This window comes from Somniosus microcephalus, chromosome 3, assembly GCF_052327205.1.
Source record: "Somniosus microcephalus isolate GS21.2 chromosome 3, FLI_Smic_1.0, whole genome shotgun sequence".
NCBI lineage: Eukaryota > Metazoa > Chordata > Chondrichthyes > Squaliformes > Somniosidae > Somniosus > Somniosus microcephalus.
Genome location: NC_140989.1, coordinates 161245568 through 161269583, shown reverse-complemented (window position 1 = coordinate 161269583; position 24016 = coordinate 161245568). Strand labels below are relative to the sequence as shown.

Here is a 24016-nt window from a genome sequence, read left to right as displayed (position 1 = left end):
ACCCTGCTCACTGACCAGCGTTCAGTTGCTTTTATGTTTAACAACAAGCAGAGGGGCAAAATCAAAAACGACAAGATCTTGAGGTGGAGAATCGAACTTTCCACCTAGAATTACGAGATCTTGTACCGGCCCGGGAAGCTCAATGAACCCCCGGATGCTCTATCGCGTGGCACCTGCGCCAGCGCGCAGATCGATAGACTGCGGGCCCTCCACAATGACCTCTGCCACCCGGGGGGTCACCAGGTTCTTCCACTTCATCAAGGCCCGCAACCTGCCTTACTCCATTGAGGAGGTCAGGACCATGACCAGGAACTGCCAAGTCTGCACTGAGTGCAAACCGCACTTTTATAGACCAGACAGGGCTCACCTGATAAAATCCACTCGCCCCTTCGAGCGCCTGAGCGTTGATTTTAAAGGGCCTCTCCCCTCCTCCGACCGCAATGTGTACTTCCTCAACATTATTGATGAGTACTCCCGTTTCCCGTTCGCCATCCCCTGCCCGGACATGACCAGTGCCACGGTCATTAAATGTCTGAACGACCTCTTCACCCTGTTCGGTTTCCCCAGCTATATCCATAGCGACCGGGGCTCATCGTTTATGAGCGACGAACTCCGCCAGTACCTGCTCGCTAGGGGTATTGCCACAAGCAGGACCACCAGTTACAACCCCCGGGGGAACGGACAGGTGGAAAGAGAGAATGCGACAGTTTGGAAGGCCGCCCTGCTAGCCTTAAAGTCTAGGGGCCTTCCGACCTCCCGCTGCCAGGATGTGCTCCCCGATGCACTCCACTCTATTCGGTCACTGCTCTGCACTGCCACTAACGCCACCCCTCATGAGAAAATGTTCGTCTTCCCAAGGAAGTCCACATCGGGGACATCGCTACCGCCATGGCTGACGTCCCCAGGGCCGGTCCTACTGATAAGACACGTGAGGACCCATAAAACGGACCCCCTGGTCGAGAGGGTCGACCTCCTCCACGCCAACCCCCAGTATGCTTACATTGCGTACCCGGATGGGCGGGAGGACACAGCCTCCATACGAGACCTCGCACCCTCGGGGGCCGCAGTAACCCACTACCCACTACCACCCCCCCCCCCCACGATCCAATATCCAACCCCAGCAGACGGCACGCCTGGGCCCCGCGACCCGCTCGACACCCACGAGGACTACACACCAGTGCCCCAGCCTACGCGGGACTCGACGCCGGAAGCTTCACTACCCCTGCCGTCGCCACGTCGATCACAGCGGCAGACAAGACCTCCGGAGAGACTCCAATACACAAACTTTTAATACACTTCACCCTGCTGGACTCATTTTTAAACAAGGGGTGAATGTGGTAAACCACTGTTATACCTGCCTGTATGAGTGTTTGTTTGTATTCCACTGTGTACATGTCTGTACATGCCTCGGCTGACTCCTCCCACGAGTCCAGGTATAAAGGTGACTGCTCCACAGTCCCTCTGTATTCTGGACTGGTCGACCACTCGAGGCACACCTTCATTCTCTTGTTAATAAAAGCCTGTTAGTTACTCGCTTAACCTCAGTCTTTTGAGTAATTGATAGCGCATCAGTGGCCGACCTCGTCTCGGCGGTTGTGCTGTCTCGACGGGGCGGCCGAGGTCCAGATGTGCTGGCTTTAAGCGATCGACCGAAATGTGGTCCGGTTTACCACCGACATCTACCGTGAAGGTTTTGTCCCCTGCCTCCAACACGCGGAAGGGACCAGTATATGGGGCCTTGAGTGGATCCCTATGAGCATCGTGGCGAATAAAGACGTACTCAGCCTTGTGAAGCTCCGGGGGAACGTGCGAACTCTGCAGCCCATGATGCGAAGTGGGCACCGGTGCGAAGCATCTGGCCGCCTCCTGGTGACTAGTAAGCTGGTCAGACGCGGACCACGGCTTCGTCGATGCTGGCAGGAAATCCCCCGGGACTCGCAGCGGCTGGCCATACACCAGCTCCGCTGATGAAGAGTGAAGATCTTCCTTGGGGGCCGTGTGAAGGCCCAACAGGACCCATGGTAGCTTGTCTGCCCATCCAGCGTCCTGGAGACTGGCCCTCAGGGCGGCTTTCAGTGATCGGTGGAAGCGTTCACAGAGGCCATTCGCCTGTGGGTGGTAGGCTGTGGTGCGGTGCAATTTGACACCGAGTCCTTGGGCCACTGCATTCCAGAGTTCGGAGGAAAACTGCGGTCCTCTGTCGGAAGAAATATCTGCGGGCACTCCGAAACAGGCAACCCAGGTGGAAATGAACGCCCTGGCCACGTCCGCCGAAGTAGTGGATGACAGGGGAACCGCCTCCGGCCATCTGGTGGTGCGGTCAACCATGGTCAGGATGTGTGAAAAACCATGGGAGGGTGGGAGTGGTCCTACCAGGTCCACATTGACATGGTCAAAATGTCGCTCCGGAACTGTGAAGGTGGCCAATGGAGCTTTGATGTGGCGATGTACTTTGGACTTTTGGCAGACCACGCAGGTGTTGGCCCAGTCATGGACATCCTTGTGCATGCCATGCCATACGAATTTCGCTGACATCAGCTTCTGTGAGGCCTTCATTCGTGGGTGTGACAACCCGTGTATGGCGTCGAACACTTTACGGCACCAGACGACCAGCACGACCGGGCGAGGGTCCCGAACGGAGACGTCACACAACAGCGTGGTACCTGCCGAATGGAACTTGACGTCAGCCAACCGGAGGCCAGTGACGATCGTTCTGCAGGCTTGGACTTCTGGGTCTGAGGCTTGGTCCGCTGCCAGGAGGGCGTAATCGATGCCCAAATGAACCGTATTGACGGTCGCGCGGGAGAGGCAGTCTGCCACCAGGTTGTCCTTACCGGCCACGTACTGTATATCCGTGGTGAATTCGGATATGTAGGTCAGTTGACGTTGCTGTCGGGATGACCACGGTTCGGCGGTCTTGGCCATGGCAAAAGTTAGTGGCTTATGGTCCACAAAGGCGGTGAAAGGACGTCCTTCCAGGAGGAAGCGAAAATGGCGGATGGCCAGAAAAAAGGCGAGCAACTCCCGGTCAAACGTGCTATATGCTCTCTCGTTCCGCTGTAGTTGACGGCTGAAGAATGCCAACAGCTGCCATGTCCCGTTCACCCACTGCTCTTGCACGGCGCCGATTGCGTAGTCTGACGCGTCGGTGGTGAGGGCGATGGTGGCTCCTGGCAGCGGGTGCGCCAGCATGGTTGCGTTGGCTAAGGCGCTTTTGGTGTCGGCGAACGCTCGGGCCATGTCATCCGTCCAGTCTACCGGGTTCTTGCCAGTCTTGCCCTGGAGGGCCTCGTACAGGGGCTGCATGAGTAGTGCTGCCTTAGGCACGAAACGGTGGTAAAAGTTTACCATGTCTAGGAATTCCTGCAGGGCCTTAATGTTTTGCGGGTGTGGAAAGGATATCGCCATCTCTACCTTCGCTTGTAAAGGAACCGCTCCCTCTGCGGTGATGCGATGCCCCAGGAAATCAATTTGGTGCAGGCCAAACTGACACTTGGCCAGGTTGATAATCAGGCCGTGTTGGCTGAGGCGTCGAAAAAGGGTGCGTAGGTGACAGATCTGTTCCTCTTTAGTTGGACTGGCGATTAGAATATCGTCCAGGTAGACGAAGAGGAACTTGAGGTCCCACAGCACGGAGTCCCATCAGGCGTTGGAAAGCCTGGGCGGCGTTCTTTAATCCAAACGGCATTCGCAAAAACTCGAAGAGGCCGAATGGGGTGATGACTGCGGTCTTCTGGACGTCCTGTGAGTGCACTGGGACCTGGTGGTAGCCCCGTACGAGGTCGACTTTCGAGAAGACAGTGCTCCCTGCCAAATGGGCAGAGAAATCCTGGATGTGGGGGATCAGGAGTGGTGGCGTCGTTTAGGCGTCGATAGTCACCGCATGGTCGCCATCCGCCGCCAGGCTTCGGGACGATATGGAGGGGTGAAGACCAGGGACTATTCGACCGGCGAATAATCCCTAACCGTTCCATGGTCGCGAACTCCGTCTTTGCGACCGCCAGCTTGCCAGGTTCCAGACGCCGGGCTCGCGCGTAGACCGGGGGGCCGTTGGTGGTGATGTGGTGCTCAACACCATGTTTCGTGACTGTGGAGGAGAACGTGGGTCTTGTCAGGTCAGGAGATTCGGCGAGCAGACGAGCGAACTCTTCAGGAGTCGGGAAAGCACAGGAGACGGTGCGCGACGTAGTGTTACTGCGGTAACAAGGGATAGAATTGAAAGTTGCCGCATTGATCAACCGCCAGTTCTTCACTTCGACCAGGATGCTGTTGGCGCACAGGAAATCCACGCCGAGAATGGGTTGAGAAAACTTGGCCGTAACAAACTCCCAATGAAAACGTTGCCCCCCGAAGCACACCTCCACTTGCCGTCTGCCGAAGGTCTGAATTGCTCCGCCATTGGCCGCTTCAAGGGTGAGGCCGTGATTCCCTGCCTGCACATCGAGGGCGGACGCGGATAAAATGCTGCACTGTGCTCCGGTGTCGCACAGAAAACGACGACCGGAGAGCGTATTGGTGATGAAAAGCAACTTGCCCGCGTTGCCGATTGCCATGGCGGCCGCAGGGCGCCCGTTAGACCCGTTCCTCAGTAGTCGCGGTTGCTTTTCTTTTTGGGGAAAGTTGCAGGGAGGGCGGCAACGTCTCGCCTTCACGCCGAACTGCGCGTGGTAGAAACACAGCCCAGCAGACTGACGAGCTGGGGTGGCGTCTGCGGGAGATGGGTGCCTCGTGGCGGTGCAGTACTGCTGCGTTACTGCGAAAATTTTGTCCGCCTCTGCCGCGAGTGCCGCACAGTCTTCCACCTCGGATCTGGCTAGGGCAGCTTGCACCTGCTCAGGCAGCTGGCTGAGGAATAGTTCACGGAAAAGGAAGCATTCTGGTTCAGAGCCCAGGAGTGTGAGCATTTGGCTCATCAACTCCGAAGGCTTGGAGTCCCCGAGCCCAGGCATAGTGAGCAATCGACGGGCGCGCTCCGATTTAGTGAGCCCGAAAACTTGCAGCAACCGCGCCTTGAGGGTTTCATACTTGTGCTCCGTTGGAGGGTTCTCGAGGAGGCTGATGATCCGCGAGGCGGTAGAGCCGTCGAGTGCGGAGACCACATAGAGATATTTGGTCTGATCCGCAACGATGTCCCTCAGGGCGAACTGGGCCTCGACCTGAATGAACCACGACGTCGCTTGCTGCTCCCAGAACTGCAGTAGCTCCAGAAATGGCGTAGGCCTCCATGTTGTGTTCTTTTTGCGAAAAACGTTCACAAAAAACGGGGTCACCAATGTAGGAATCATTGAATTCCTAACACAGAACTGAGGTCGACTCAGGAGATCAATCAAACAGGTCTTTAATGTAAGACTAAACGAGTTCAAACAGTTTGTTGAGATCGATACAGGAGAGCCACGAAAACAGGTCTTAACAGGATGGAGATTCCACGAGGACTGCCTGGGCAGTCATGTGGTTTGCGACGTGACGTCATCGCATTTGCCCGCGCTCTTAAAGGGGCCACGCCCCGTAGATACAAACACTATATACAAAACACAGTAATGTCTAACACAATGGTACCGGCTTAGGCTGGTGTTAGAATATCGTTAAAGGGAATTATATACAGTTGCCCAGAGTCATTCAGTGGCTCCACCACAACACCAAGGTTGCAAACAGTGTGGTTCAGCCTCAGACAGATGTTAGGGAGAGGGATGGAGTCAGTGTCTAGGGAACGGAGTTAGTGGCGGGGACCGAGGGGTCGAGAGAAGTGGTAGTGAGGTAGAGCTGGGTGTCATCAGTGTACATTTGGAAACTGACGCTGTGTTTTCAGATGATGTCGCCAAGGAGCAGCACGTAGATGAGAAATAGGAGGGGGCCAAGGATAGATCCTTGGGGGACTCCAGAGGTGACGCTGTGGGAGTGGGAAGAGAAGCCATTGCAGGTGATTCTCTGGCTATAATTAGATAGATAAGAATGGAACCAGGTGAGTGCAGTCCCACCCAGCTGGACGATGGTGGAGAGGCGTTGGAGGAGGATGGAGTGGTCAACTGTGTCAAAGGCTGCAGACAGGTCGAGAAGGATGAGGAGGGATAATTTATCTTTGTCACAGTCACAAAGGATGTCATTTGTGACTTTGACGAGAGCAGTTTTGCTACTGTGGCGGGGTGGAAACCTGATTGGAGAGATTCAAACATAGAGTTGCAGGAAAGATGGGCACGGATTTGGGAAGTGGCAACACATTCAAGGACTTTGGAGATGAAAGGGAGGTTGGAGATGGGGCGGTAGTTTTCAAGGATTGAGGGGTGAAGGGTTGGTTTTTTGAGGAGAGGGTGATGACGACAGATTTGAGGGAGAGGGGGATAGTACCTGAGGAAAGAGAACCGTTAACAATTTCAGCTAACATGGGAGCCAGAAAAGTAAGTTGGGTGGTCAGCAGTTTGGTGGGAATAGGGTCGAGGGAGCAGGAAGTGAGTCTCATGGACAAGATGAGCGCGGAGTGATCACGAGGAGAGATCGGGGAGAAACTGGAGAAAGATGTGAGTTCAGAGCTAGGGCAGGGGGGAACCTTAGAGGAAGTTTGGCCTGGTGGGCTAGGGGAAGGAATGGAAGTGGCAGAGGCAACTGATCGGATGGTCTCAATCTTAGAGACAAAGAAGTTCATGAGCTCCTCACACTTGTTGTCGGAGGTGAGGGTGGAGGAGACAGGTGAGAGGAGTTTAAGAAGACGGTTAGCAGTGGAGAATAGAAGCAGGGGTTTATCTTTGCATTCCAGGATGACCCAGGAATAGTGAGCAATTTTGCCAGACGAGAGCAGGACCCGGTAGTGCTTTATGTGGTCCAGCCAGATCTGGCAGTGAATGGCTAAACCAGTTGTCCGCCATATCCATTCAAGTCTGTGTCCCTTGGACTTAAGGGAGCAAAGATGAGAGCCGTACCAGGGGGAATGGCCAGGGTGAGAGAGAGTAATTGTTTTAGTAGGGACTAGGGCACCAAATGTGGTGGTGAGAGTGTGGTTGAGCAGATCGGTAGCTGCAGAAATGTCATGGTGAATGGAGGGCCAAAGGCTGGACAGTTGGGGTTTCGTACGTGCAGTAGTAAGAGTTTTTTCCAGGGGCAGACACAGAAGGAAGTGGGATGTGGGTGAAGAGCGATACGAGGAAGTGGTCAGAGATGGCCTTATCTGCGATTGACATGATGGGAGTAGCGAGGCCACGAGAGATGGCAAGGTCGAGGGGGTGGCCGTGAATATGGGTTGGAGTGTTTTCATGGAAGGAGAGATTAAGGGAGGATAGAATGCTAGAACTCAAAGGAGAGAGAGCATGATGAATTGAGATGGAGGTTGAAATCATCAAGGAAGAGAAGTCATTCGGTGCAGAGGCTGAGGGAGGAAAGTAGTGAAGATATCTCGGTAATAACATTTTCACGGTACTTGAGTGGGCATGATAAGCTCATGGATGGCAAGGGCCTTGTTTGCAGAATGGACATTCTGGAGGGAGATGCGGAGAGCGTCAGAGGTGGCTGACCCACTGCCAGCGTCCACAGGTCAGCACTGGGAGGGGTGAGTTGCACGGGGAGGAGATTGGCAAGATTAGCCCCCAGTGAGCGCGCTGGGCGGGAAGGTCGGCGAGAGAGTAGGATGGGACAGTTGGGGTTGCTGCTTGTAAGGAGGCAGCAGGAGAGTAGGAAGGTCGAAGAGTAATGAAGGGTTGGGATAGGGATTTGTGAGGGCAGAGTATCTGACAGAGGAGAGACTCTAGCTCAGTCTCCATCTTTTACTTTCCACTGCTCTGTAAAGTGCTGAGTGTTGGGTTTTTACTCGGTGAGGAGTATTATACAGTTGTTGTTGACTATTAATGAACATTACGAGCTGTGCTACAAAGCCCCCTATTGCACATAGACCCCCAAAAATTTTTTAAAAAGTAAATCAAATCAAAGCAAAGCAGTCAACATCACTAAAAACAGATTATCTGGTCATTATCTCATTGCTGTTTGTGGGAGCTTGCTGTGCGCAAATTGGCTGCTGTGTTTCCTATATAGCAACAGTGACCACACTTCAAAAAGTACTTCATTGGCTGTAAAGCGCTTTGGGACATCCTGAGGTCGTGAAACGTGCTGCATAAATACAAGTCTTCCTTTTTTCAATTAAAAATACCCACAGTGCTTTATTGCATTAGTAAAGATTAATAAAGTGCATGGTTAATGCTGCGGAATTAAACTCGTCCCCTTTCAGGCACCCAGAGTCAGCATCAAGCACTCCCAGTTCAGGTATGACACAATACGATACAGAGCAAAGCTCCCTCTGCTCTGTCCCAGCAATGTGCCTCAGCCCAAACCTTAAGAGGGTTCCCCATCTTGTACCAGTGTGGTGTTTTTTCCCATTCCTCCCACATCAGCCATCTTTTGGGCCGTCAGAGAGATATTGTCAATCAGTGCAATCTGGGGCACAATTTTGTGTTGTAGGCCCGTGCCTGCTAGGGATTAAGTTGAAACTTTCCAAACACATTTTACAGAGGACCCTTAGAGTCGGTGGATAATGGAGACTTTCATCCCATCAGCTAGGCTGTCTAACTCACAGTGCCTGTGCTCGATGATCTACACTGGCTCCAGGTCCAGCAACACCTCGATTTTAAAATTCTCGCCCTAGTGTACAAATCCCTCCATGGCCTCACTGCTCTCTTATCCCTGTAACCTCCTCCAGCTCTACAATCCTCCGAGATCTCTGCACTCCTCCAATCTTGGCCTCTTGCATATCCCGATTTTCATCACTCCACCACTAGCAGCTGTGCTTTCAGCTGCCTAGGCCCTAATCTCTGGAATTCCCTCCTTAAACCTCTCCGTCTCCCACTCTTTCTTTAAAATGGTCCTTAAAATCTGCTTCTTTGACCAAGTTTTCGGTCACCTGTCCTAATATCTCCTTATGTGTCTCGGTGTCAAATTTTGTCTGATAATCGATCCTGTGAAGTGCCTTGGGATGCTTTATTATATTGAATCATAGAATGGTTATTGCACAAAAGGAGGCCATTCGGCCCGTCAAGCCCATGCCGGCTCTCTGCAAGAGCACTTCAGCTAGCCCCACTCCCCCACCCTTTCCCCATAGTCCTGCTAATTTTTTCCTTCAGGTTCTTATCCAATTCCCTTTTGAAAGCCACGATTGAATCTGCCTCCACCATCCTCTCAGGCATTGCATTCCAGAGCCTAACCACTCGCTGCGTAAAAGGTTTTTCCTTTGTCGCCTTTGGTTCTTCTGCCAATCACCTTCAATCTGTGTCCTCTAGTTTTCAACTGGGAACAGCTTCAATCTATCTGTTCTGTCTAGACCCCACATGATTTTGAACACCTCTATCAAATCTCCTCTCAACCTTCTCTGCTCTAAGGAGAACAACCCCATCTTCTTCAGTCTATCCATGTAACTGAAGTCCTTCATCCCTGGAACTGTTCTTGTAAATCTTTTCTGCACCCTCTCTAAGGCCTTCACATCCTTCCTAAAGTGCGGTGCATAGAATTGAACACAATACTCCAGTTGAGGCCGAACCAGTATTTTATAAAGGTCCATCATAACTTCCTTGCTTTTATACTCTATGCCTCTATTTATGAACCCAGGATCCCGCATGTTTTTTAACCCCGTTCTTCCTACCAAAATGTATCACTTTGCACTTTTCTGTGTTAAAATTCATCTGCCATGTGTCCACCCATTTCACCAGCCTGTCTGTGTCCTCTGTCTATCACTGAAGGCGATATACAAGTGCAAGTTGATGTATCACCCAATTCTTAAAGTTTCGATCTAAAGATATTGGCTGAATCTTGATCAGAGAATCCCCTACAGCAGCCTGTTGCTGGAGCCTTACTTTCAGTCTCCTGAGGATGGCCGTGACCCTCCGCTGTAGGTTGTCCCAGCGCTGGTTTCCCTCGTGCACCATCTGTTTGAGTTTGCTGCCAGAATCCGTGCGGTTTTCACGAGCCAAGCGCCGATACTGCTTGTTGATCAGTTCCAGCTGGGTCAGGCTCTCATGGACCTGACGCTGAAATGCCTGAGGACAGAAGGAAGGAAGAGTAACAGGACGTTCCCACTACTTCATTATATAAGAGAATGTTTTCAAACACATTGATATATTTTTTAAAAAACACTGCGAAATTAAGCTTGGTGTTTTGTGTGACTATTTAGCTACTGGATCACCTATTTAAACCAAGTTGCAATTATTAAAAATATGACATGCGAGTGATCTCCTGTAGCATTGCATTTGTGCGAGTGTAAAACGGGTGATAGCGAGTCGGCAGCCCGTTTTACATATCTCCCAATACACAAGGTCAAAATTACCCCTGCGGGAGGGTCGAGACCATATTTAGTCTTCAGGTGAAGTGAGGTTAGTGGATCCAGCAAAGATCCAAACAACATGGACCCACAATAAATTTCACAGTAGGAACAACCAAAATTGAACAAACCACTCACTACACATACTTGGGCTTAAAAATCAGTTCTACGGGAAACTTCAAACTGGCTGTGAATGAACTGAAAGAGAAAGCAAGAAGGGCTTTCTATGCCATCAAAAAATCAATCCAAATAGAAATCCCAATTAGCATTTGGCTCAAAATTTTCAAATCAGTAATTGAACCAATTGCACTCTATGGCAGTGAGGTCTGGGGACCACTAACACAACAAGATTTTGCAAAATGGGACAAACACCCAATTGAGATCCTACATGCGGAATTCTGTAAAAGTATCCTCCGGACTCAAAGGAAAACAGTAAACAACGCATGCAGGGCGGAACTAGGCCAATACCCATTAATAATCACTATCCAAAAAAGAGCCACCAAATTTTGGAATCACCTACAAATGAGCAACCCCCAATGCTATCACTACGACGCCCTGAAATGCCAAGAGCTGACCATAAAGAAGAATACCCTCAGTCAACTAGTCCTGGGACTCAATAAAGTAACTAATAACAATACTAACAATAACCAGCCCCAGGACAGTGACAGGGTAACACAAAGAATTCGACCCAACACAATCGTCGCTAAGCAAAAGGAAAAATATCTGTCATATTGGGCAGAAACAACAAAAACCCAAAGCAAACTCAATTGCTACTTGGCCCTAAACAGACAATACAACATAGCTGATTACCTGACCATGGTAAAGGATAACAAACTGAGAAGAACCTTGACAAGGTACAGACTTAGCGAACATAGCCTAGCGATCGAAAAAGGCAGACACAGGCAGACCAGGCTGCCAAGAGAAGACAGGATATGCTCTCACTGCAGTCAGGGAGTAGTTGAGACAGAGATGCACTTCCTCACAGCCTGTGGAAAATATCAGGGCATCAGAGAGAATTTCTATCAAAAATTCTCACAAATATGCCCTGAATTCAGAAATCTGACTGACAACCAAAAACTCCCATTCCTACTGGGGGAGGAGAGAAGCTGTGTAACACTGGCGGCACACTATGTTACAGCTTGCCATGAACAGAGGGACAACCAGTAAACTAAGACAAGAGTATATATAAACAAGGCGAAAATATATTTATAAACTCAGGGATATACCTGTTTATACACTGTATGAATGGAACCGCGTTTATGTGTTCAACCATAAATGTATTTTGATGCTTTGGCAACATAAGATGTACCTTATCATGCCAATAAAGCGATTTGTATTGTATTGTATTGTAGAGGGTGGGGAATAATTACACCAGGGTGTGTAGACATAATTCAGTCACCATTTCAAAGTCAGGCATTTTTATGATTCTATACAAATTCCGACATCCACATTCAGAATGTAAATTTGTCAGACTGTAATTACTCACTCCTGCCAGAAAGGTGGCACTGCAGCACCTCCACTGGCAGGAGAGTGTAACTACAGCATGACAAGTTTACATAGGCAGTTCCCATTATAAATGTGGACATTGCGATTTCTAATAGAAAAAGTCAACAGAAAGTGCACACAGATGTAAGATATTTAATATGTTATAGGTGTAAATTCAATCAATTCCATCTTGAGCAAATAGTCCTGCTGTGAAGCCCTCTCTAATTCCAATTAATAATCAACAGCACAGCCAGGAACAATGTCTGGCTGTTCTGTACAAACGGTAAACATGCACTAGCCAGGAGATGAGCAAGACAGCGGCCACTTTAAGCCGCTGTGTTGTTGAGGCCGTACAGCACCAACTGCTCTACTCCTCATTACAGCACCTCAAATTTCTTCAGTTCCTCTTTGGCGACAGTGTAGAGGACCTCTGAGGAATTGGGCACCGCCGCTGTTCGTTCGGAGGTTTCGAGCCAGTCTTCAAAGCGAGAATAATCATCCAGAAACTTCTGCCACAACCTCCAGGTCTCTTCAATCCTAAAAAAAAAAGGGGGAAAAAATGAAGACACAATGAAACTGTGGATATGTTGATAGGGTGTGAGGAAGCAGTGAGAGAGGATCGTGTGGAGCATAAACACCAGCAGAGACCTGTGGGGCCGAATGGCCTGTTTCCGTGCTGTAAATTCTATGTAATACTGTAAAATTAATATTGGAGGCCATTCAATGAGCTTAGACTCCCTGAAGCTGAAAGCCTGGAGCAAAGTTAAAATGTGGAACACTTCATGGCTTCAACCCAAAACACAATCCCATCATTGGGAAATTTAAACCAGCTGTTTCATTTCTCCAATTTGCAGTCCAACAAGACGGCGCAAACCCTGAAGGCCAGACTTTGAGTGCTGTACACATCGAGTTTCCTTTGAGGTGCCAATCCCATTGCTGCATTTTAAAACAAATTTCATTATCGGGATGTGGGCGTTGCTGGAATGGGTGGCATTTATTGCCGATCCCGAGTTGCCCCGAGTAGATAGTGGTGGGCCTTCTTCTTGAACCACGAATAGTGGTTTAATACAACTGCTAGGACACTTTAAAAGGCAGGTAACTCGAACCTGAGCTAGACTCTCTGTCCTGATTCCTATGGCCTTCTGTTCTCACTCAGCCTCATCTTGCGCGTAAACTTCCCCATGCACAGGTAAAGATGATTGCGAGTTGGGGAGAGTAGAGTTGCAGGCCTACCCTGGAGAGTAACACAGCAGGCTGCTAGAGAATCTATAGCGGGTTAATTGGGCCAGTTCTAAGCACACTGTGGGTCCTTGCAGCAACCTGGAACAGCAGCTACGAGAGTTCAATGGGACCAGGTTAGGGGTAGCTGAGTGGGACCACAGAATTACTTCAGTACATCAGGATTTACTCTGCAAGCTCACCCAGTCCTATGTGCAGTGTGTACCCTCCCGTCTCCGACTCTTTGCCTCCCCCTCCCCACTCCACCCTTGGTGGCACAGCCTTTGTCCACCTTGGCCTCACACTCCAGAAAGCTGCCTCACAGCTCTTGCTATCTCAAGGCCTACTTTTTTTGGCCAGGCCTTCAGTCACCGCTCCCCAACTACCACGCAATGTCCTTTCTTGCCTCTGTGAAGCACCTTGGGATGTTTACTATGTTAAAGGTGTCATTTAAATACAGGTACTTGCTGGATATTAATTTTAATTGCAATTTTATCATAGGAACCAGACCGAAACTTTGGTACATTCAATACATCAAGACTCCACTATAACCTCCTCTGGGTCTGGTATAGCACAAGGACACACTCTGGGCAGTACAGTCGGGTAGCAGTGGTTGACCAATACAGTTTGCATATAAAAATTAAAAAATGTAAAAGTTATTGCAACTAACCCCACATTAAAACCTTTAGCGTCTGGTACTGCTGAACCCAAAGCATGGAATGACTGGGGGGGCGGGGGATGTGGGGGGTGACGTTTCCCTTGCGGGGACCGCCTGCAGTGGTTGGGTATGGGGGCCCCGACGTCGAGATCATTAAACTTATCACTGACTCCGCTTGGATTGCATTTATATAGCGCTATTACCATAGTAGAACATCCCAAGGCACTTCACAGGAGCGTTATCAAACAAAATGGATGCCGAGCCAAAGAAGGAAATGTTGGGACATGTGACCAAAAGCTTGGTCAAAGAGGTAGGTTTTAAAGGAGGGTTTTAAAGGAGGGGAGGGGGAGCCATTTAGAGAGGGAATTCCAGAGCTTAGGGCCTAGACGGGCTGAAGGCACGGCCGCCAATAGCGGGGCAAAGGAAGTGAGGGATGCGTAAGAGGCCAGAGTGGGAGGAACGCAGAGATTTTGGAGGTTTGTAGGGCTGGAGGAGGTTACAGAGATAAGGAGGAGTAAACCATGGAGGGATTTGAACACTAGGTTGAGAATTTTAAATTTGAGGCGTTCCTGGACTAGGAGCCAAAGTAGGTCAGTGAGCACAGGAGTGATGGGTGAACAGGACTTGGTGCGAGTTAGGATATGGGTGGCAGAATTTTGGATGAGCTCAAATTTATGGAGGGAGTGGAGACTGGGAGAGCGGCCAGGAAAAAATTGGAGTAGTTAAGTCTGGAGGCAACAAAGGCATGGATGAGGGTTTCAGCAACAGATGGGTTGAGGCAGGGGCGGAGACAGGCGATGGTACAGAGGTGGAAATAGGTGGCCTTGGTTATGGAAAGGATATGGGTTGGATGCTTAGCTCAGGGTCAACTGCACGTGCTGCATGGTCCTATCGCTGCCCCTTGGAATGACTCCTTTCCCTAAAGCTGTTCTTCTGAAGCTGATCTTTAAAATCTTATACACTTTGCAGCACCTCCCACTGGCATGAAACAAGAGCCCTTACTTGAGCCTCCTTTCCATGGACATGGCGCAGATGTTCCTCCACCTGCGGTCCAGGTTGCGTGTGGCCTGCTGGATTGAGTCGCACTCCGTCTCAGTGGCACAGGCATCGCAATCGTGGAGCAGAACTTCACAAAGGTTGAGGACAGAGGCCACACCCGTACTGTGCTTCTCAATGTCCCGCTGCAACTCCTGCAAGTACAAAGATGCAGTGTTTAAAGTAGCATAGGAGGACAGCCCAATTCACCTCGCAAACATTCAGGATGAATTTTAGACTTTAGAAATCACTTTCTGGCCCTTCAATCCCCAAGAGGTTGGGCACCCAACACTGCCTCTGCCCATTAGGAAATGGGCGAGAGCAGACTGGGGTGCTCTGCACTCTAATTCTCCTGCCTTCAGAGAAAGAAAAAGAAAAAGAGAGAAAGACAGAGAGAAAGTGAGAGAGAATGAGAGAAAGAGAAAGAAAGAGAGAAAGAAAAGAAGAGCTCAGGACATCACAAAAGCTTTACAGCCAATGAAGTAGTTTTTAAAGTGTAGTCACTGTTTTATTGTAGGAAACGCAGCAGCCAAATTGCACACAGCAAGCTCCCACAAACAACAATGTGATAATGACCTGATAATCTGTTTCAGGTGTTGGTTGAGGGATAAATACTGGCCAGGACATTGGGGAGAACTTCCCTCCTCTTCTTCGAATAGTGGCATGGGATCTTTTACGTCAATCTGAGGGGGCAGATGGGGCCTCGGTTTAACATCTCATCTGAAAGATGGCACCTCCGACAGTGCAGCGCCCCCTCAGCCTGGAGTTTGAGCTCAAGTCTCTGCAGTGGGGCTTGAGCCCACAACCTTCTAAATCAGAGGCGAGAGTGCTAGCACTGAGTCATGGCTGATTCCCCTCCTCAGGTGATGGTCCTCAGTCGGGTACGCCGCAGAGCAGGGAGTGATGGATGTCTGTTTACCTGTTGCTCCGTGAGCTTCTGTTGTATTTCATGAGAATCACAGGAGTCATAGACAATTGGTCTCGATAGCTCGGTTTCAATCTGGACAAGCCACGATCGCAAGCTGCTCATATTTTTGTCCAGCTGCTGCACGGCAACCAGCGTCTCCTTCAACTTCTTCACTCTGAAACGGAAGAGAAGGTGAGAAATATTCAGCCGAATCAAACTGCGTTCAGTTCTGGGCACGGCACCTCAGGAAGGATATATTGGTCTTGGAGGGGGTGCAGCACAGATTCACCAGAATGATACCGGGGCTTAGAGGGTTAAATTTTGAGGCGAGTTGCATAGACTGGGCTTGCATTTCCTCGAGTTTAGAAGATTAAGGGGTGATCTAATCGAGGTGTTTAAAATGATTAAAGGATTTGATTGGCTAGATAGAGATAAATTATTTCCTTTGGTAGTGGAATCTAGAACAAGGGGGTACAATCTTAAAATTAGAGTTAACCCATTCAGGAGTGAAATCAGGAAACACTTTTTCACACAATTAGTAGTGGAAATCTAGAATTACCCCTCCCAAAAGGCTGTGGATGCTGTGGGTCAATTTGAGCTTTCAAGACTGAGATCAATCGATTTTTGTTGGGTCAGTGTATTAGGGGATATGAAACCAAGGCAGGTAAATGGAGTTGAGGTACAGATCAGCCATGATCTGACTGAATGATGGAACAGGCTCGAAGGGCTGACTGGCCTCCTCCTGTTCCTATGTTCCAAGAACTCTGGTCACCACAGTTGGGAGTTTCAAACAGGCAGTAGTACCCAACCTGAGTGTATTCTGACCGGTTGAAAGATTGTCTCATAAATGAACCCATGTTGGATGGGCTATCTTAGCATTGGACATGTTCCTGTTCTTTAAAGGGTAAGGTTTCTCAAAGTGCGGCGGCTCATGCACTGGGAGCACACACCTGGGAAATGGCAGCATCTTCTCCCCATTAAAGGAAATGGATGGAAAATTACAGAGGGCGCATCAGGTGGGTGTGGCTCCACCCAAAGGGTGGGCATTGAGAAAATTCATCCTTAAAACGGCTTCAAATTGGCACTAGGGAGTGAAACAAAGCTGTGCTGGGACCCACTGCATCACAGCACACGCATTACTGAAGACTGCATCGCAGCACACTGCATTACTGAAGACTGCATCGCAACACACTGCATTACTGAAGACTGCATCATAGCACACCGCATCGCTGAAGACTGTATCACAGCATACTGCATTACTGAAGACTACATCATAGCACACTGCATCACTGAACACTGCATTACTGAAGACTGCATCGTAGCACACTGCATTACTGAAGGCTGCATCACAGCGCACTGCATTACTGAAGGCTGCATCGTAGCATGCTGCATTGCTGAAGACTGCATCACAGCGCACTGCATTACTGAAGGCTGCATCGCAGCGCACTGCATTACTGAAGGCTGCATCGCAGCACACTGCATTACTGAAGACTGCATCATAGCACACTGCATTACTGAAGACTGCATTGCAGCACACTGCATTACTGAAGACTGCATTGCAGCACACTGCATTACTGAAGACTGCATCGCAGCACACTGCATTATTGAAGACTGCATCGCAACACACTGCATTACTGAAGACTGCATCATAGCACACCGCATCGCTGAAGACTGTATCACAGCATACTGCATTACTGAAGACTACATCATAGCACACTGCATCACTGAACACTACATCACAGCATACTGCATTACTGAAGACTGCATCGTAGCACACTGCATTACTGAAGACTGCATCACAGCGCACTGCATTACTGAAGGCTGCATCGTAGCATGCTGCATTGCTGAAGACTGCATCACAGCACACTGCATTACTGAAGACTACATCATAGCACACTGCATCACTGAACACTACATCACAGCATACTGCATTACTGAAGACTGCATCGTAGCACACTGCATTACTGAAGACTGCATCACAGCGCACTGCATTACTGAAGGCTGCATCGTAGCATGCTGCATTGCTGAAGACTGCATCACAGCACACTGCATTACTGAAGGCTGCATCGCAGCATACTGCATTACTGAAGACTGCATCATAGCACACTGCATTACTGAAGACTGCATCGCAGCACACTGCATTATTGAAGACTGCATCCCATAACACGGCATTACTAAAGACTGCATCGCAGCACATTGCATTACTGAAGACTGCATCACATAACACTGCATTACTAAAGACTGCATTGCAGCACACTGCATTACTGTAGGCTGCATCGTAGCACACTGCATTACTGAAGGCTGCATTGCAGCGCACTGCATTACTGAAGACTGCATCGCAGCACACTGCATTACTGAAGACTGCATTACTGAAGACTGGATTGCATAAAACTGCATTACTGAAGACTGCATCGCAGCACACTGCATTACTTAGGACTGCATCGTAGCACACTGCATTACTGAAGACTGCATCACAGCACACTGCATTACTGAAGACTGCATCACAGCACACTGCGTTACCGAAGGCTGCATCGTAGCACACTGCATTACTGAAGACTGCACTGCATTACTGAAGACTGCATTGCAGCACACTGCATTATTGAAGACTGCATCACATAACACTGCATTACTAAAGACTGCATTACTGAAGACTGCATCGCAGCACACTGCATTACTGAAGACTGCATTGCAGCACACTGCATCACTCAAGACTGCATCGCAGCACACCGCATCGCTGAAGACTGCATCGCAGCACACTGCATTACTGAGGACTGCATCGTAGCACACTGCATTACTGAAGACTGCATCATAGCACACTGCATTACTGAAGACTGCATCATAGCACACTGCATTACTGAAGACTGCACTGCATTACTGAAGACTGCATTGCAGCACACTGCATTATTGAAGACTGCATCACATAACACTGCATTACTAAAGACTGCATTGCAGCACACTGCATTACTATAGGCTGCATTGCAGCGCACTGCATTACTGAAGACTGCATCGCAGCACACTGCATTACTGAAGACTGCATCACAGCACACTGCGTTACTGAAGGCTGCATCACAGCACACTGCATTACTGAACTGCATCGCAGCACACTGCATCACTCAAGACTGCATCGCAGCACACCACATTGCTGAAGACTGCATCGCAGCACAACGAATTACTGAAGACTGCATCGCAGCACACTGAATTACTGAAGACTGCATCGCAGCACACTGCATTACTAAAAACTGCATCGCAGCACACTGCATCGCTGAAGACTGCATCGCACCACACTGCATTACCGAAGACTGCATCGCAGCACATTGCATTACTGAAGACTGCATTGGGAAACACCGCCACTGGTAAACGTTGCATTGCAAAATGCTGCCATTGCGAACCATTGCCAACATAAAACACTGCATCGGGAATCAATGCGTTAAGCAGGGCAGCAACAATTGGCCTCACTGCCCCACAACTGGAAGGCAGGGAAATGAATATCAGTACCACATCCAAGCTGGAAAGTGCATGTGTGTGAAGTCAGCTGAGGGCAAGATCAGGCTGGGCTGTGATGCACTCCGTGCTCAAACAGTCTGCTCACACTCATGGTTTAGCTTCACTTTGTAAGAGGGGATGGAGGTAGAGAACATAAATTAGTGAAGTGCGGAACCCTCACTGCCCAATTACTGGCTTCACACTTCATGGCTCTACACTGGAGCTCTACTGCACTGCACCGAGTGAGCGGCTGAGATTTCCTATACTTTGCATATAGTGTAGACTTTCTACAACGGCCTACAAAAGTTCAAGGTCGAGTCAAATTAGTCACTGAGTGAGGAAGCCAAACAACACACGGGGCTCACAGCGTGGCTCCAAGTAAAAGGTATCCCGCTTACAGTGAACGGATGAGAGCTGGTTGCCAACACAAGCACTTCAAGTTTCCCAGGAAAGTGCAGACATTATTGTGAAAGAGATTAAAACAGCATGAAGAGGCCTGGAGGCAACACATTGCCCTTCCCCTCGGGATGGTTTTGTAGACTGTCATACTGAAACAAGTCATGCCGTTCAAATCACCAGAGAGATGAAGTGGGGAAGTGAGGGAGGGACAAAGGGAGAGACGGAGGGAGGGACAGGCAACCTAAGAATATAAGAACATATGAAATAGGAGCAGGAGTAGGCCATTTGGCCCTTCGAGCCTGCTCCACCATTCAATGAGATCATGGCTGATCTTCTGCCTCAATTCCATTCACCGGCCCTATCGCCATATCCCTTGATGCCCTTACTAGTCAGAAATCTATCGACTTCTGTTTTGAATATATCCAATGACTGAGCCTCCACAGTCCTCTGGGGTAGAGTATTCCAAAGATTGACCACCCTCTGTGTGAAGAAATTTCTTCTCATCTCAGTCCTGAATGGCCAACCCTTTATCCTGAGGCTGTGGCCCCTGGTTCTAGACTCCCCAGCCAAGGAAAACATTCTCCCAGCATCCACCCTATCAAGCCCTGTAATAATTTTGTATGCTTCAATGAGATTCCCTCTCATTCTTCTGAATTCAAGAGAATACAGGCCTAGCTTACTTAATCTCTTCTCATACGACAGTCCCGCCATCCCAGGAATCAATCTCATGAACCTTCGTTGCACTCCCTCTATGGCAAGTATATCCTTCCTTAGGTAAGGAGACCAAAATTGTACACAGTACTCCAGGTGTGGTCTCACCAAGGCCCTATATAATTGGAGTAAGACTTCTTTACTCCTGTACTCAAATCCTCTTGCAATGAAGGCCAGCATACCATTTGCCTTCCTAATGGCTTGCTGCACCTGCACATTCACTTTCAGTGACTCATGTACAAGGACACCCAGGTCCCTTTGAGCATCTGCATTCCCCAATCTTTCACCATTTAGGAATACTCTGCCTTTCTGTTTTTTCTACCAAAGTGGATAACTTCACATATATTCACATTATATTCCATCTGCTATGTTCTCGCCCATTCACTGAGCCTTTCGAGATCCCCTTAAAGCCTCTTCACATCTGACACTGCCATCTAGCTTTGTATCATCAGCAAATTTGGAAATGTTACATTTAGTCCCCTCATCCAAATCATTGATATAGATTGTGAATAGCTGGGGCCCAAGCACCGATCCTTGCGGTACCCCACTAGTCACAGCTTGCCATCCTGAAAAAGACCCGTTTATCCCTACTCTTTGTTTTCTGTCTGTTAACCAATTCTCAATCCATGCTAGTATATTACCCCCAATTCTATGTGCCCTAATTTTGTTCACCAACCTCTTGTGTGGGACCTTATCGAAGGCCTTCTGAAAATCCAAATACACCACATCTACCGGTTCCCCTTTGTCTACTCCACTAGTTACATCCTCAAAGAACTCCAATAGGTTTGTTAAACAGGATTTCCCTTTCATAAATCCATGTTGACTCTGCCCAATCTTACTATTAGTTTCTAAGTGCCCAGTTAGTGCATCCTTTATAATAGATTCCAGCATTTTCCCAACTACTGATGTGAGGCTAACAGGTCTGTAGTTCCCCATTTTCTCTCTCCCTCCTTTCTTAAATAGCAGGGTTACATTTTTTTAGCTGGCTGATCATTTATTGGACAGCGCATAAAACTGTAAAAGGTCACCTAGTTCAACCTTTCTTGCAAAGGGAGGGAGGGTCAAAGGGAGGGAGGATCAAAGGGAGGGCGGGTCAAAGGGAGGGACAGCGGCATGAAGAGTGGAGGGAGAGATTCATGCATATAACAAAAACCGCAGGATTGCATGTGGCAACAAAACAAGTCAACTCAGTTAATCTAGCACTTCAAATGGAACTCTTGGACAAACTACATGCAAAATAGAAATTCAAAATATAACTTAGTATATTACAACTTTTTTTAGCTGGCCGATCATTTATTTGACAGCGCATAAAACTGTAAAAGTTCACCTAGTTCAACCTTTTTTACTCAAAAAATATCTCCACGGCTGTAATGATCATGTGGAATGGTTGGGGTGAGGATCCATTAATACCCAGAACTAGCTCCATTACAACAGCTTTCAACTTGAGAAAAGTGCAGGGCTACAGGGAAAGAGCAGGGGAGTGGGACTATGTGATGGGCTGAATGGCCTCGCTCTGTGCTGTAAGATTCTATGATTCTAACTCTGGTGTACTGGGACAGTCCTAGCTTCAGGTCACATTATTCTACATTAAATATTTTAAAAATTTTGCTTCTTAATTCACAAATTAGCCATATGTATGACTCATCATTTAACTGTTGCCAACTCAAACAGTGGCTTAGAAAGGAACACGTGCCCGTACTGTAGTGCTGGTGGCTCTGTACTAGTCTTTTATTTGTACATTAATTATAGTTCACTGTATTTGTGAGGAATGCCTCCATCAGACTGAAGAACACCCACAATACTAACTGTTAAAGCTTTACTCTAAATTGCCTTATAAAAGGTTAGCTTGTGAGAGTGAAATTTTCCAGTGTGTTGTGAATGCGAACTGCCAGATATCCCAGATACAACCTCTGGCAGAGTGGAACCTGCTGTTCTGCAAGTTTGTGATCAGCGATGAGTTTTTCTTTCCCCAGCTCCAGATTTTTTGAAGCCACACAATGCTTTGAAAATTCTCAAGCTATATTTAACTAAACTGGTGTCAGCCATTGCTCAGTTGGTAGCACCCTCGCCTCTTCGTCTGCGGGTCTCACTCCAGAGCTGACAAAATCCAAGCTGACACTCCCAGTGCAGTGCTGAGGGAGTGCTGCACTGTCGGCGGTGCCGCCTTTCAGATGAGACGTTAAACCGAGGCCCTCACCTGCCCTCTTAGGACATAAAAGATCCCGTGGCATTATTGTGAAGAAGAGCAGGGAAGTTCTCCCCAGTGTCCTGACCAACATTTATCCTTCAACCAACATCACTAAAACAGATTATCTGGTCATTATCTCATTGCTGTTTGTGGGATCTTGCTGTGCGTAACTTGGCTGCCGCACTTCCTACATTACAACAGTGATTACACTTCAAAAAGTACTTCATTGGCTGTAAAGTGCTTTGGGACATCCGGTGGTCGTGAAAGGCGCTATAGAAATGTAAGAGTTTTCTTCTTTCTTTCTAAACTAGCCAGTATTGCCAACCAAATTCTGTGCTGATCTGAACTGGGCAAGGTCGAGACTACCCAGAATAGAATCAAGCTTTCCTAGATCAATTCAGCTACTTTCCGCAAGCTACCTAGTATCTAACCAAAAACTACCACCAAATGGCAATGAATTAAAGTTTTTACGGCTCCTTTGTCAACAAACTCTGCTCCAACAAAGAAAAGCAAAACAGCAAATACTTCAAATGGCTATGTGTAGAGGTCAGCATTATTTAAAAAACATAATTAATGAACAAATTCAAATAACCCATGACCTGCAACAGGGCTTCAGAGCTGTTTAGACAGTTTCATACTCTAGCTCTCTGTTACATAGAATTACATAGCATGTACAGCACAGAGACAGGCCATTCAGCCCAACAGGTCTATGCTGGTGTTTATGCTCCACATGAGCCTCGATCCTACCTTACTTCATCTCACCCTATCTGCATATTCCTCACCCTCTATTCTGTTCTCCCTCACATGCTTATCTAGCTTCCCCTTAAATGCATCTATACTATTCGCCTCAACTACACCCTGTGGTAGCGAGTTCCACATTCTCACCACTCTCTGGGTGAAGAAGTTTCTCCTGAATTCCCGATTGGATTTATTAGTGCCTGTCTTATATTTATGGCCGCTAGAAAAGTAAAGGGTCCTGCACTGGCCGGAAATGTTGTTTGTTTTTAAATCTGCAAGCCTACCAGAATAGAGACAAAAGCCACAAGTGAAACTGCAACAAAGTGAGGTGATGTGAGGAAGAGGATATAAATGAATGAGACGGTGTGCGCAGTAACTGTAACCAGCAGCCGCATAAGACTGCCAAACTAAACACTGCGACAAACAGGACTGGGGAGATGGAATAGCAGAAGTTGGCGAGGTAGCGGGTGTCAGGTTTACAACTAAACCAGCATTCTGAGACTGCCAGGCTGGTCAAAACCTTTGTAACTCCAGTGAGATTTATAGATCCTTTGCTAACTTGTTGCTCCATCTCACTGCTTTGAGCGTCTGTCATTTATTGTGGGTTCAAGCCCCACTCCAGAGACTTGAGCACAAAAATCTAGTACTGAGGGAGTGCTGCACTGTCGGAGGTGCCGTCTTTCGGATGAGGCATTAAACCGAGGCCCCGCTGCCCTCGCTGGTGGATGTAAAGGATCCCATGGCACTATTCGAAGAAGAACAGGGGAGTTCTCCCTGGTGTCCTGGCCAATTTTTACCCCTCACTCAACATCACAAAAAACAGATTATCTTATCATTGTCTCATTGCTATTTGTGGGAGCTTGCTGTGCACAAATTGGCTGCCACGTTTCCTACATTACAACAGCGGCT

The 24016-nt window shown here is 48.5% G+C and overlaps 1 protein-coding gene across 14 annotated transcripts in view; it reads right to left on the bottom strand.

Annotated features, from left to right (window-relative positions):
• The window catches only part of syne1b (spectrin repeat containing, nuclear envelope 1b), an 834787-nt gene that overhangs the window by 85527 nt on the left and 725244 nt on the right, over positions 1-24016 (bottom strand). For all 14 annotated transcript variants that reach the window (XM_085981815.1, XM_085981811.1, XM_085981814.1 and 11 more), the window contains 4 exons: positions 15601-15763; positions 14649-14836; positions 12157-12307; positions 9822-10004 (listed from right to left, as the gene is read on the bottom strand). In XM_085981815.1, the coding sequence (XP_085837941.1) occupies positions 9822-10004; positions 12157-12307; positions 14649-14836; positions 15601-15763 (685 nt within the window). The remainder of the gene's footprint in view (positions 1-9821; positions 10005-12156; positions 12308-14648; positions 14837-15600; positions 15764-24016) is intronic.